Source organism: Carcharodon carcharias, chromosome 13 (assembly GCF_017639515.1).
Source record: "Carcharodon carcharias isolate sCarCar2 chromosome 13, sCarCar2.pri, whole genome shotgun sequence".
NCBI lineage: Eukaryota > Metazoa > Chordata > Chondrichthyes > Lamniformes > Lamnidae > Carcharodon > Carcharodon carcharias.
In genome coordinates this window covers 71,040,494-71,056,336 of record NC_054479.1, presented here as the reverse complement: position 1 = coordinate 71,056,336, position 15,843 = coordinate 71,040,494, and the positions used below count along the sequence as shown (strand labels likewise).

Here is a 15,843-nt window from a genome sequence, read left to right as displayed (position 1 = left end):
ATCAGCGAGGGTAACCATGAGCACTGTTCCTTTGCTGCTGACAGCAAAATCTGCTTGTTAGCACCTGAACTGAGATGAGCAAATTCTATATGGATGTCCTGCCTGTACAATCTCAACATTAAAAAAGATAGCTGCCAGAGATTGCAGATCGGCACCTGTGTTGCACAGGCACATGATCCTTCTCTCTGGGCGAGTGTGTAACCAGCAGAGATAACTGGAGCATTGTTTAGTATTAATATTTTTTTCTGTTATTGGGATGTGGGTGTCACTAGAAAGGCCAGCATTTGTTGCCCATCCCTAATTGCCCTGGAGAAGATGGTGGTGAGTCATCACTGAGCTGATTGAACCTGGCATTATTGAAATAATTGACCGAACTGTTCAGTCAGGCTGGAAGTTGAGCGGCTGCAATGAGCCTTTTATTTATTTATCAAATATTATTTTTTGTGATGGACAGACACAGGACTTTTAAGAGGTTTTTAATCCCAATTATTTTATACATACCAGTCTGAGAAATTTTGTTATTGGGTGATTCTTGTTTTCTATGCTGAATTGACTATGGGAGTCTGGATAACACTTGAGGACCCCAACCCTGTATATGGAAAGCAATCTCTGGGATTTCCCACTGTAACTTAAGTGTGCTGCTTCTGGAAGGCTGTGAAGGTTGTTTTTCTTTACAGAGACGAGGCCATGCGGACAGCCGGGACTCCAATCACCAAATCCAGCAAAGATATGGAAAACCATGTTTTCCTGAAAGCAAAGACCCGGGTAAGTGAAGAAGTTACTGGGCTCAGTTGGAACCATAGCGGGGTTTGGGATGTGGTGAGAAAGGTTGAGCAGCTGATCGTGCATAGCAGTCCTCCCTTCCCCTCACACTCTGCATCCCTCCATTCCATTTGTTTCTTCTTGTCCCTTCCTCCCTTGGCTTACTTATTCCTCTCACTCCCTCCCTGTCCCTCCCCCACTCTTCCCCTGTTAGTTAGGCTCTGCATGTAATTTTTTTGTATGTGTTTGTGCTCACTGAAGGATTGCAGCACTTTCCAATTTGGGCTATTTTTGTCAGGATGAAAGACACAGCACCTTGGTTTAGGTACATGGTAAAGCTCCCTCTACACTGTCCCCATCACACACTCCCAGGACAGGTACAGCACGGGGTTAGATACAGAGTATGGCTCCCTCTACACAGTCCACATCAAACACTTTCCTACCTGGGAACCGAGCAGAGGCAGGTTGGGAAGAGGAGCATTTCAGCTTCTGAAGAAACTGAGTGGGAAACAACAACTGTGACATCACAGGAAACCAGTAGGTTGATTGGCTGGTGATGTGGATGCTTGATGGAAGGGACAGTGTATTAAAAGCCAGCTTATAATACAGGTGTTAAGGTAGATATGTAAATAACAAAAAGTAAATCTTTAAAATAAAAAAAATTAAAATAAAATAGCTGAAGTAAAATAACTAAAATAAATACCTAGAACACATACTGTGCAATTAAGAAAGATATAACTTTTTGTTGTAATTATGAAGTTTAAGGTATATCAGTGCAGCTGGGCCATGTGGAATGTACATCTTGATGGATGTGAGAAGTCATTCAGGCACAAAGCGCCATCAGTGACGACGTCTACAGGAAGTGTCACCAGGTGCAGAAACTTGAGCTCTGAGTTGCGGAGCTTGAACAACGGCTGGAGTCACTGTGACGCATCCACAAGGCTGAGGATTACGTGGCTAGCACGTTTAGAGTGGTGGTCACGCTACAGCTAAGAGATACACAGGCAGTGAGGGAATGGGTGACCACCAGAGTATCTAAGAGAAAAAGACAGGTAATGCAAGAATCCTCTGAGGCTATCTCCCTCTCTAACCACTTGTCCATTTTGGATACTAGTAAGCGAGATGATTCCTCAGAGGACTGTGGCAAGAGCCCATGGCACCACAGGTGGCTCAGCTGCACAGGAGGGGAGGAGGAAGATTGGAAGTGCTATAGTAGTAGGGGACTCCATAGTTCAGGGAGCAGACAGGCGTTTCTGTGACCGTAGACGTGACTCCCGGATGGTATGTTGCCTCCCTGGTGCCAGGGTCAAGGATGTCACAGATCGGCTACAGGACATTCTTTTTGGGGAGGGTGAACAGCCAGAAGTCGTGATCCACATTGGGACCAATGACATAGGTAGGAAAATGGAGGAGGTCCTGAAAGAAGATTTTAGACAGTTAGGAAGAGAATTAAAAAGCAGGACCTCAAGAGCAGTCATCTCAGTGCAATGAGCATAAGAATAGGAAGACTGAGCAGTTCAACACGTGGCTGGAGAAATGCAGTAGGAAGGAGGGCTTTAGATACTGTGATACTCCCAGGACAGGTACAGCATGGGGTTAGATACAACAGAGTAAAGCTTCCTCTACACTGTCCCCATCAAACACTCACAGGACAGGTACAGCATGGGGTTAGATACAGAGTAAAGCTTCCTCTACACTGTCTCCATCAAACACTCACAGGACAGGTACAGCATGGAGTTAGATGAGTAGTATCCAGAACGTGCTGGACTCTGCAACTCTTGAAATTCTGCCCTGCATATCTGTATCCAGGTTATTTACATAAGACAAATCCCTGGAGAGCACCACTGTATACTTGCCTTCGGTCTGAAAAATGGCAGTTGACCACCATCTCTCTCTTTTTTATTCTTAGCCAATTTCATATTCATGCTTCCACTGTCTCATTAATCCCGTGAACTTTAATTTTGCTGACAAGTCTTTTATGTAGTGCTTTGTTAAACGCCTTTTGAAAGTCCATGTGGACATCAGCTAAGGTACCTGCATTAACCCTTTCCGTTACTTCATTGTAGAACAAAGTCAAATTAGTCAAATACGATTTGGCTTAATAGCTATATGATGACTTTCATTTATTCACCCATACTTTTCTAAATGCCAATTGGTTTTGCTCTGGATTATTATCCGTGGAAGTTTCCCGTCCCTGATATTAGGCTGATTGGCCTGTAGTTACCAGGTTTTTGCCTCTCCCTTTTTTGGAAAGAGATTTAACTTCTAAATCCTCTAGACCTCTGACGCCAGTCTCACATCCCGAGAGGATTGGAAGATTGTGGCCAAAGACAATGCAATTTCCACCCTTTTCTCGGATGTCACCTAAATGGATCAGGTGACTTTTCTATTTTGAGGACATAAAAGGAATCCCAAGGTCTTCTCTAAGCACGTAAATAAGAAGAGGGTGGAAAAAGAAAGTAGGACCGATTTGGGACAAAAAAGGGGACTTCCAAAATATCTAATTTTTATCTCTCTATCAGTTAAAAAACGGTTGTGTATCATACAGAATACGTTTCTGTCATTCTCTTCTGTATTCCAACAGGAAGAGTATCTCAGTCTGGTGGCAAGGCTTATTCTGCACTTTCGAGACATTCGTAAGTACTCAAGATTATCACTGTGTGATTGTTGTTCAGCGAATGCTCATATTGGTGCGTTGTGTTGCAATTAGTTTTAATTTTTCCAAAATTCAGAGTTGCCTTAACTGTGAGGGGTCATGAATGGTGCTGAACATTGTGCAAACATCTGACCATATGATGGAAGGAAGGTCATTGATGAAGCAGCTGAAGATATTTGTGCCTAGGACACTATAGGCCAAATCTTCCATTCTCTGGATCATTGGGATCCTGTGGAAGTCTTGACCCTCAGGCCTACATGGGAACTGCCCGGGAAATCTAAACTTCTGATGGGCAATTCCCCTGCTCCTCGGAGCCCTCTGCAATTGCCTCCAGCTCTGAGCTAGAGTCAGAGACTTCAGGCAGTTCCACAGCACTTACCTGGATAGCTACTCAGGAAATATAACACTTTTCATGACCTCAGTATATTCCAGAGTTTTACAATTAGGTGATTTTGAAGTGTTGTCAGATAGAAACCTGGTCTAACACCCTCCCGACCTGACTACCCATTCAATCACCTGTCACCTCTCCCGACCCGACCACCCCACTGACCCAACCCAACTACCCTCTCAAACCAACTAACCACCTGACCTGACCATACCTCCTGACCACCCGACTACCCCTTCTGACCCGACCCAAATAATCCCCTGACCTGACCTGACTACTTGTCAACCTGACTACACATCTCACCCATCCGACCCATCCCATCTACGCGTACCTCATCCACTTACCCGCCCCCCTCGCCCACCCCCCTGCTCACCTCACTCACCCATTAATTCACCCTTAGTATTAGATCCATCACAGAATTCTTCCTCATTGTGCAAGAAGCAACTGATTTAAAGAAGTCCTCCTGTAAACATTTGAGGAATTCTTCACTCTCCTTATCCTTTACTCGGTTTCATCCCCAGTATATATTCAGGTATTTAAATCTCCTATTATCGTTCTATTATTGTTACATTTCTCTGGAATTTGCCTACAGATTTGCTTCTCTAAACTTCTTGTTATTTTATTGTAAACACCCAGCAATATAACCACTCCTTTTCTGTTCTTTAACTCTTAATAAAACAGATTTAGCCTTTGAATCCTCCAGTATATTATCCCTGTGTAGAATTGTACTACATTCCAAAGTCAATGCTGTCAAACCTCTCCTTTCTTCCTTCCCTATCCCACCTGAAAATCCATTGTAGGCAGGAATGTTTAGTTTCCACTCCTGCCCCTGTTTAAGTCTCCATTACAGCCACTGTATCATAACCCCATTTGGCAACTTGTGCCCGTAACTCAAAATCATTTTTTGTAAAATTCCTCACATTAACACATCTATGCCTTCAAACACCAACTCTGCTCATTGTTCATTCATCTATTGATTGTCATTTCGAAGAGGATCAGTGAGAGAGTGATTATGAGGCTCAGCAAGGGAGAGAGTGATTATGAGGCTCAGCGAGGGAGAGAGTGATTATGAGGCTCAGTGAGGGAGAGAGTGATTATGAGGCTTAGCGAGGGAGAGAGTGATTATGAGGCTCAGCGAGGGAAGAGAGTGATTATGAGGCTCAGTGAGGGAGAGCTGTCCCAGAGATAGTCAAGCAACAACAGTCTGACATAGTCATACTCACCAAATCATACCAGACAGCTAATTTCCCAGACTCCCATCATCACCATCCCTCGTTATGTCTTGTTCCCCTGATAGGGCCGATTCACCAAAGATCACAGAACAGTGGTATACAGTCAGGAGGGATTGGCCCTGGGAGTCCTTAACATTGACTCCAGACCCCATGAAGTCTTATGGTTTCAGGTCAAAGGTGGTCAAGGAAACCTCCTGCTGCTTACTGCCTATCATCCTCTCTCAACTGATGAATCAGTATCCCTCCATGTTGAACACCACTTGGAAGAGAACACTGTAGGTAGCAAGGGTGCAGAATGTACTCTGGGTAGAGGACTTCAATGTCCACCAGCAAGAGTGGCTGGTCAGCACCACCACAGACCAAGCTGTCTTGAAGGATATAGCTGCTAGATTGGTTTGTGGTGAGGGAACCAACAAGAGAGACAAACCTACTCGACCTCATCCTCAACAACTTACCTGCCGCAGATGCATCTGTCCGTGACAATATTGGTGGGAGTGACCACCGCACAGTCCCTGTGGAACAAAAATCCCATCTTCACACTGAGGACACTTTTGAATGTTGTGTTACACTGCCACTGTGTTAAATAGGATAGATTTCAAAACGATCTAGTAGGTCAAAACTGGGCATCCATGAGGCGCTGTGGGCCATCTGCGGCAGCAGAATTGTATTCTGCTGCAATTTGTAACCTCATAGCCTGGCATATCCAGAACTCTAATGTTTCCATCAAACTGAGGGATCAGCCCTAGTTCATTGAGGCATGCAGGAGGGCATGCCAGGAGTAGTACCAGGCATATCTAAAAATGAGATGTCAACCATGTGAAGCTACAGCCCAGGACTACTTGCATGCCAAATAGCATAAGCGGCAAGCGACAGGCAGCACCAAGTGATCCCACAATCAACGGATCAGAGCTAAACTCTGCAGTCCTGCCACATCTGGTCGTGAATGGTGGTGAGCAATTAAACAACTAACCGGAGGAGGAGACTCCACAAATATCCCCATCCTCAATGATAGGGAAGCCCAGCACATCAGTGCAGAGGACAAGGCTGAAGTGTTTGCAACCGATTTTCAGCCAGAAGTGTTGAGTGGATGATCCATCTTGGTCTCCTCAGGAGGTCCCCAGATATTCAACCAATTTGATTTACTCCACTTTATATGTTTATATACATGCATTGTAAACCTGTCCTCTCTGATGGACTGCAGTTTTAAACCGTGCACGCATCACAGTGCTGTTATTTGGGTTTCTGAGGCTGATGCACTATCATAAAGTAATCCACAAGTTACTGTCACTACCCCCAGTGATAGATGTGTAGCCACCAATAGCTCTACCTGGTGTTGTACAGATAACAGTGCTCTCTGCAACCCAGCCTGGGTTTGGGAGGACAGATTCTAGACTTGTATGGGTTGAGAACCTGTGACTGTTTAAGTGGGCTCAGTATGGAAATCTTACACACTTACTCTGTTGTGTGCTGAAAATGCTGAAAGAAATAGTTCCTCTTTTAAATCGCCTGATGTTTTGTGTTTTTGCAGATAAGAAGAGTCGAGCTGGTGGTAAGCAGTATTTAATTTTAAGCTTCAGTGAGAATAAATAAAATTGCGGTAACCAGTTAAACTGGTTTTAAAATCCATTGGTTTACAATCATTAACCAATAACCTGAAGTCATATGGGACTGTTAAGGATGGTGATCACTGTGGAACCCCCCCACCCCTCCCCAATGGTGGTGATCCTTATACAGAGGCCCTGGCACCTGCCAGATTGGTTATGTGACAAGCAGATAACAGCTAAATGTGCACTGAGGTTTTCTTTGCACCTGTTTGGCCTTGATGAAAATGGGCAGTAGCTTGTAATGAGGGACTCTGTATTAACATATCTGTTCCTGCTCACTCTGAGACATGGTAGTGGCTGTGTGTTGCTGAGGTGTTGAGACCAGAAAGTCCCCTGTGACCTTTCCAGTCTCTACTGTGTTAACAGATCTCAACAGGGACTACAGTGAGGGTGTTTGAATTAACCTCACTGGGTTTGCAAAGGAAAAATCAGCCAATCCCTGTCACAAAATGTGTTCATATGCCCATTGAGTGAGGAGAGGGTCAGGCTCTGTTGCTTTGTTGTGATATTCCCCAGAGTAAATGTCCTGCTCATACTCAGTCTAGACCTACACAATACCTGTCGATGTATCTCTTCCTGATCTGACATGTCCCACTTTTTCCTTGCAAGGTGCTGGTTGTGGTTTCCTTGGGCTCAGTTCATGCCTTTCCCACACCATTGTTCATGCAAACTGCTCCTGTTGAATTCAGTGGCTCTCAAATAAACAAGCTTCCTGCAGATACTCTTGTCACCCAAACCACTGATGTGACCATGTTGTTGAGTCCATGTGTTTGCCCATAGGGAAGGATGATTGGGAACTTTTGCACACTCAACTGTTCCTGTGCACCTCCACAGAAAGTGAGGGGAGACAGCACAAACAATCCATATTAAGCTGCTCTGATGACTCATTGGTAGAGGTGAGCTAGTGCCCAACCATACGGAACAGAAGGTTTCAGTTTTAGCTGTAGGTCCATGCTGAGTTAACTCAATTTGATTAGAGCTTGCAGCAGCGAAACAGCGATTGCCCATAATGTTCTTGGGTTTGGGAGATGGTGGGTGGAAAATCTGTCCCCGTTCCAGCTTCTCACTATCCAGCCAGACATTTGCTGGGAAACGTGTATGTAATATGTTGTGTGAGCTTAGGATAACCTGTTGATGCTCACACTCCAGGCTTCCGCATCATGAGTACCGACTGACTAAGGTTCTCAAAAGTTGGCAACCACAAGAAGGAACTGACCATAAGACCATAGACGTAGGAGCAGAAGTCAGCCCATTGAGTCTGCTCCGCCATTCAGTGAGATCATGGCTGATCTAATAATGCCCAACTCCACTTTCCTGCCTTTTACCAAAGACCCTTGATTCCCTTACTGATTAAAAATCTGTCTATCTCAGCCTTGAATGTACTGAACGACCCAGCCTCTACAGCCCTCTGCGGTAAGGAATTCCCCAGATTCACCACCCTCTGAGAGAAGAAATTCCTCCTCATCTCTGCCTTAAATGGGGGCCCCCTTACTCTGAGATTATGCCCTTTGGCCCTAGACTTTCCCACAAGAGGAAACAACCTTTCAGCATCTACCCTGTCAAGCCCCTTAAGAATCTTATGTGTTTCAATAAGGTCGCCTCTCATTCTGCTAAATTCCAACGAGTACAGGCCAAACATACTCAACCTCTCCTCATAAGAAAATCCCTCCATACCCGGGATCAACCTAGTGAACCTTTTCTGGACTGCCTCCAATGCCGGTATATCTTTCCTTAGGTAAGGGGACCAAAACTATTTGCAGTGTTCCAGGTATGGTCTAACTAGTGCCTTGTATAGTTTTAGCTAGACTTCCCTATTTTTACACTCCATTCCCTTTGAAATAAAGGCCAACATTCTATTTGGGTTCCCTATTACCTGCTGAACTTGTATGTTAGCTTTTTGTGATTCATGCACAAGGACCCTCAAATCCCTCTGTGCTGCAGCTTTCTTCGGTCTTTCTCCATTTAAATAATATTCAGCTCCTCTATTCTTCCTGCCAAAGTGCACAGCCTCACATTTTCCCCCCATTATATTCTATCTGTCAAGTTTTTGCCCACTCACTTAACCTGCCTAAATCCCTCTGTAGACTCTGTGTCATCCTGACCATTTGCCTTCCCACCAACTTTTGTGTCATCCGCAAACTTGGTGATAGGACATTCACTTCCCTCATCCAAGTCATTAATATTTTTTGTAAATAATTGTGGCTCCAGCACTGATCCCTGTGGCTCTCCACTAGTTACAGGTTGCCATCCTGAAAATGCCCCCCTTATCCCAACTCTGTCTTCTGTTAGTTAGCCAATCCTCTATCCATGCTAATATAATATCCCCAATATCATGGTCTCTTATTAACTAGCCTTATGTGCGGTACCTTATCGAACACCTTCTGGAAATCCAATTACGTTACATCTACTGGTTTCTCTTTATCTATCCTGCTTGTTACCTCCTCAAAGAATTCTAATAAATCTGTCAAGCATGATTTCCCCTTCATAAAGCCATGCTGACTCTGCTTGGTTATATTATGTATTTCTAAATACTCTGCTATTACATCCTTTACAATAGACCCTAACATTTTCCCAATGACAGATGTTAAGCTAACTGGCCTATAGTTACCTGTTTTTTGTCTTCCTCCCTTTCTGAATAAGGATGTTACATTGGCAGTTTTCCAATCCTCTGGGATTTTTCCAGAATCTAAGGTTTCTTGGAAGATTACTACCAGTGTATCCACTATCTCTGAAGCTACTTCCTTTTCTATCCTAGGATGCAACCCATCAGCCCAGGGGACTTATCAGCCTTTAGCCCCATTACTTTCCATAGTACTTTTCTCTAGTGATGGTTATTGTATTTATTTCCTGCCCCCCCTTTTGCCCCTTGATTATTTAGTAGTTTTGGAATGCTATTAGTGTCTTCTACCATGAAGTATTTATTCAACTCCTTTGCCATTTCCTGGTCTTCCATTATTACTTCCTCAGCCTCATTCTCTTAAGGGGCCCATGTTCACTTTGGCCTCTCTCTCCCTTTTTATATATTTAAAGAAGCTCTTGCTGTCCGTCTTTACATTACTTGCTAGTTTACCCTCAAAGTTTATTTTCTCCCTCTTTATTATTTTTTGGTATCTTTCGTTGGTTTTTAAAACTTTCCCAATCCTCTAGTCTTGCTAGAATGCAGGCAGCTAATCGAATAGCTCTGTAAATAAAGTTTGCTGTTCAACAAAAGAACCCTCTTGGTAGTACATCTCTACGTGGAGTTTCAACCGCTAATCTTTGCCATATTGTATGTTTTTTCTTTCAAGTTGATACTATCCTTAATTTATTTGGTTAACATTGGTTGGTTTATCTCCTTTCTGGAATCCTCCTTCCTCACTGGGATATACCTTGTTGCAAGTCATGAGCTATTTTCCTAAACATTTGCCATTGTTCATCAACTGTCTTTTCTCGTAAACTCCTTTCCCAGTCCACTTCAGCCAACTCTGCCCTCATCCCTTCATAATTACCCTTATTTAAGTTTAGCACAGTTGTTTCCGACCCAAGTTTCTTACTTTCAAACTGAATGCTAAATTCTACCAAGTTATGGTCACTGTTTTCCAGGGGATCTTTTACTCTGAGATCATTTATTGAGAAAACAAGACCAAATATTTCTTACATTGGTTGATTTAAAACAGATAACTCTGTAGTAAAAATGTGCCGTTTCCCCATTACGGGGCCCAGTTCCCTTTTGGAGGGTGAGTGGTGGTGGTGGTGGTGGATGATCACTGTTGAAACAGAAGGGACAATATCGTATGGGGAGTGGGAGGGGGTTGGTCCCTTTTGTGGGGGTGTTGGCCATTCCATGTTGAAGCAGAGGGTGCAATGGAATGGGGGTAGAGTTGCTGTTGCTACCTTTTCAAACTCTGCTGTGAGGATCGTTTCCTCTTGGTGTGCTGGTGGAGGGGTTTGCTATTCTTATTAGACAAATCCATTTCCTCTTGAGTTTGCGAGGTGCTTGCTGCCCTCTGTATAGATTCTGGAACTCAGTGTGTGAATTCACTCATGCACATAGAAATCGCTGCTTTGGAAACAATCGCAGCATGTTAGGGGCAGTCAGGACAGTTACTCATCTCTGGCCCCTGTACTCGTTCAACATGGCTTCTGTGATGGAAAACCACATATTGGAAATATAGAGAATCAAGAGTCTAAAGCAAATGAGAAACTTCAAATAATTCATATCAATAAAGAAATAGTACTGGAGAGATTAATGTGACTATCCATGAACAAATCCACTAGAGTTAATAGCTTATATCCTTGGGTTGTAAAAGAGGTGGCTGTAAGTATTACAGATGCCTTGGTTTTGATCTTATAAAATTCCCTAGATTCTAGAACAGTCCCTGTTTGGAAGGTAGAAAATACAACCCTGCTGATCAAGAAAGGAGCGAAAGAGGAATACAGGGAACTATAGACCAGCAAGCCTGACATCAGTCTTAAGGAAAATCCTAGAATCTGTAATTAGAGAGTAGGTAACAGGACACTTGAGAAAAATCACAATATCATTAGGCAGATTAAACTTGGTGTTATGAAAGGGAAATCATATTTAACAAATTTATTAGAGGATGTAACTAGAAGGATTGATAAGGGGGAACCAGTGAGTGTGGTATATTTTGGTTTTCAGAAGTATTCAATAAGGTGATACACAAGAGGTTATCACATAAAATTTGTGCTCATGAGATTGGGCACCAATATATTACTAGCGCATGAGGGTTGTTTAATGGGCAACAGAGACTAGGAATGATTGGGTCAATTTTCAAATTGGCAGACTGTAACTAGTTGGGGAACCACAAGGATCAGTGCTAGGGCCTCTGCTATTTATAATCCATATCAATGACTTAGATGAATGGACTAAGTGTAATGTATCCAAGTTTGCTGCCAATGCAAAGTTAAGTGAGAAAGTGAGGAGGACAATGTCTGCAAAAGGATTTAGATGGATTAGTGTTCGAGCAAGAATATGGCAGATGGAACATAACATGGGAACGTGTGAACTTCCATTTTCGCAGGAAGAAGCAGAATATTTTTTAAATGGTGAGAGTCTTGTAATTGTTGATATACAGGAGGGCTTGGTTGTCCTTGTCCACAAATTACAGAAAGTTTGCATGAAGATACAGCAAGCACTTAGGAAAGGAAATATTATGTTAGCTTTTATTGCGATGGTTTGATGTATCACATAGAACATACAGCATAGGAACAGACCATTCAGCATAACTGTGCTCCACACCAGCCTTCTGTCACTCTTTCTATAACCCGACTAATGTATCTTTCTATTGCTTTCTCCCACCATGTGCTTACCCAGCTTCCCCTTAAATGTATCTATACTATTTACTTCAACTACTCCTTGTAGTTGCGAGTTCCACATTCTCACCACTCTCTGGGTGCAGACCTGGTTTAGATCTCCCCCACAAGTGGCAACGTCTTCTTTACATTTATCTTACCAAGCCCCTTACAATTTTAAAGATCTCTATTTCGGTCATTTCTGATAAGTATAACTTCTCAGTTCTTGTATCATCCTTGTAAATCTTTTTGCACCTTTTTTCCAGTGCCTCCATATCCTTTCTACAATACAGAGACCAGGACTGTGTACAGTGCTCCAAGTGTGGTCTAACCAAGGTTCCATCTAAATTTAACATAACTTCTCCGCTTTTTAATTCTGTCACTCCAGAAATGAAACCCAGTGATTGGTTTGCTTTTTTTTAGTGGCATCAATAACCTGCTTCACTCTGTTGTGATTTGTGAATCTGTACGCCTCGAACACTTTGCTCCTATACCCCATTTAGAGTCCAAGCAGTATGTGGCCTGCCAGAATACACCACCTCATGCTTATCAATATTGAAATGTATTTGCTAATTAAACACCCATGCTGAAGTTTTTTTTTAATGTTGTCTTTGTTAGTATTAACTATATCCCGTCCACAGATTTTGAAACTACTTCTGATTTTCAAGTCTGGATCAGTTTTGTAACTTGTGAACAGTAGTGATATTTCCTATCTTTTTGCCTGTTTGAGTAGCTAATTTGAACCCCTACTCTGTCTTCTGCTTTGTACCCAGTTTATTACTTATCCTCTGAGTATAAGAATAAGGAGGCTTTGCTGCAATTGTTCAGAGCTTTGATGAGACCACACCACAAGTGCAGTGGACAGCTTTAGTCTCCTAAGAAGGAATATACTTGCCTTAGAGGATTTGCAACGGAGGTTCACCAGATTTATTACTAGGGTGAGAAGAGTGGAGCTTGAGTAGAATGGACCTGTGTTCACAGTAGTTTAGAAGAATGAAGGATGATCTCATTGAAACGTATAAAATTCTTAGAAGTCTTGACAGGGTAGATACTGAGAGGCTGTTTCTCCCTAGCTAGAGAGTCTAAAACTATGGGCCATAGCCTGAGGATAATGAGTTACCCATTCAGGACTCTGATGAGGAGAAATGTCTTCATTCAGAGGGTTGTGAATCTTTGGAATTCTTTACCCCAGAGAGCTGTGGATGACTATATTCAAGACTGAGATTGATAGACTATTGGGCACTAATGGATATGAGGATAGGGCGGGAAAGCTGTGTTAATGTAGAAAATCAGCAGGCTCATTGGACCCTTTGACCTACTCTAGCTCTGTTTCTTGTGTTCTTAAAGTCCCACTTAACTGGGACAGCTGGCTAGTCACAATCACTTCTACTACTCATTGCCTGCTGCAGATTCAAAAAGACCCCATTTCAAAAGTATTGTTGATGAAAATTGACCAGCCTCTAGAAAGTACACAGCCTAGCTCTCTGTGATTGGCTGAGGATGTTGATTTATTCAATCCTCCTTTACTGGAAGCAAAGTAACCCTTGAGTGAAAGCAGTGCATTTCATAAACACTTTATTTTGAGTCAGGATTTAATAGTTGGGAGAGTTCCATGGGGCTGTGATTAACCACGGAGTGCACATCAAAACCCCAGATTCTGAGTGAACCATTGGTTTGAGTGAGTGCCGTTGCTGTGCCCTGATCTATAGCATAAACTTTGCAGTGAATAAATTCAGTGTTAATGCAGCTGAACATCAGATACAGATTCCCATCAACCATTGGCCAGGGGATGAGTGTATCACACTAAGTTGTACAGTGAAACCAGTAAATTCAGGCAATCTAAGAACATTGCATTGGGTATCCTTTATTTTCAAAATGGTCAATAAATCAGCTGAGCCATATATCCCAGGATTGGCTGAATCTTCTTTCTTCATTTTGTTTTTGCTAATTCTGGATGTGTTCCTGTTCATTTTCTGTTCTTTGGGTTTTATAGTTTATTGCTACCCTGCAGTCTTTTTCTATTGAGAGGGAAGGATGTCCTTATTCTGGACTTGCCCAGTGCAGACTGCCAATGTAGTAAGGTGACTGCTGTAGAGCCAGAGTACCTTGAAGTTTGTAGGCAAATTGGGGGAGGATTAACGTCCTATGGAGCTGTGCCCTGGACCCCTTACACAGCAGCTGATAATGTTTAGAGTGCAGGGCTTTGTGAAGGGGGCTGTCAGCAACTCATATTATGGAGTCTGGGTGAAGAGCTCCCCATTCCACAAAAGCCATTTATTTCACCCATTGGCACCTTGCACTGACCTGCAAGTTGTAAATGTATTTGATGCATTGAAGGCTGTCTGTAATTCTTAACACGAGAGATTTCAAAGTATAGCTTGTATCAGTTACAGTGTAAGATATTTGGGACATTAAATGTCTGTCTGTTTTACACTGTATCCCAAGGTAAACGAAAGAGAGCTCTTATTGAGCTGGTAATATGCCTTGTACACACTCCTACTGCTGTAAAGTTAGTCATTTTAAAAGCATAGCTCCCCAGATTAGGATTGAAAAACAGTTGTGATTGCCTGTCAAATTCCTGAGACATTTCCTTCCAGCAGGCCACTAGGTGTTGCTGCAACTTGACTATACCTCCAGCTCAATGTAGCAATGCTGTGGGTAGTCTGAAAACATGGGTTGTGGAAAAGCCACTCTCCTGCTCCTCCTTTCTGTGTGCTTGCCACAAAACAGTAATTGTAATAAAGATAACTCCAACCAGGCCTTTTCAGACCATTCAGTTTTTCTTACTCATTCGTGATTTGTGAGCTTCAGGGCAAGGCCCTTGAGAAGGAGGTGGTGAAGTTTCCTTCTTCGGCTGCAGTCCAAGTAGGTATTCCCACAGAGAGGAAGTTAGAAGTTTGAAGGAATGATCTTTTAGATTTAGGAGGGATCTTACTGATGTTGGTGCTCCTATATGGCTACTGTCCTTGGTATTCTGGGTGAAAGAGGTCACAAGTTTGAAGGAACTGTTGAACTGGCAATGGTAGATGGTACACAGCGTTACCACTGTGTGTGGGTGATGGAAGGACTGAATTTGAAAGGTGGTGGATGTGGTGGCAATTAATGGGCTGCTTTGTCCTTGATGGTGTTGAGCCTCTTGTGTGTTGTTGGAGCTGGATTTTCCCAAGCAAAGGGAGAGTATTCCACCATACTCCTGACTTGTGCCTTTTAGATGGTGAAAAGGCTTCAGGAGTCAGGATGTGAGTCACTTGACACAAAATGCCTCTGAGCTATTCATGTAGCCACTGTATTTATATGGCTTGCCCAGTTAAGTTTCTGGTCAATGTTAACTCCCAGATGTTAATGATTGGAGATTCAGTGATGGTAATGCCATTGAATGTCAAGGTGGCTAGATTCTGTTGGAGATATCATTGCCTGGCATTTGACACTTATCTGCCCTAGCCTGAATGTTGTCCAGGTCTTGCTGCATATTGACACAGACTGCGTCAGTATCTGAGGAGTTGCCAGTGGAACTGAACACTGCGCAATCACCAGCAAACATCCCCACTTCTGACCTTATGTTGCATTTGAGGTCTTTGACGAAGCAGTCGAAGATGGTTGACCCTAGGACGTTACACTGTAGAACTCCTGCAGTGATGCCCTGGGGCTGTGATGTTTGGCCTCCAACAATCATAACTATGCTAGGTATGACTCCAACCAGTAGAGAGTTTTCCCTCCGATTCCCATTGACTTCAGTTACACTCAGACTCCTTGCTATCACACTTTGTCAAATGCTACCTTAATGACAAGTGCCGTGCCTCTGACTGTCTCTGGCTTTCAGTTCTTTTTTCCATGTTTGGACCAAGACCTAGACTGAAATCCAAACTAGGCATCAGCAACAAGGTTATTGATGAGTAAGTGCCACTTAATAGC

General features: G+C 43.0%; 1 protein-coding gene across 1 annotated transcript in view; it reads left to right on the top strand.

Annotated features, from left to right (window-relative positions):
• Positions 1–15,843, top strand: part of LOC121286068 (mediator of RNA polymerase II transcription subunit 15-like) — a 47,713-nt gene that overhangs the window by 8,707 nt on the left and 23,163 nt on the right. Inside the window, exons 2-4 of the mRNA XM_041203074.1 lie at positions 678–765; positions 3,347–3,398; positions 6,564–6,584. Coding sequence (XP_041059008.1) covers positions 678–765; positions 3,347–3,398; positions 6,564–6,584 — 161 coding nt within the window. The remainder of the gene's footprint in view (positions 1–677; positions 766–3,346; positions 3,399–6,563; positions 6,585–15,843) is intronic.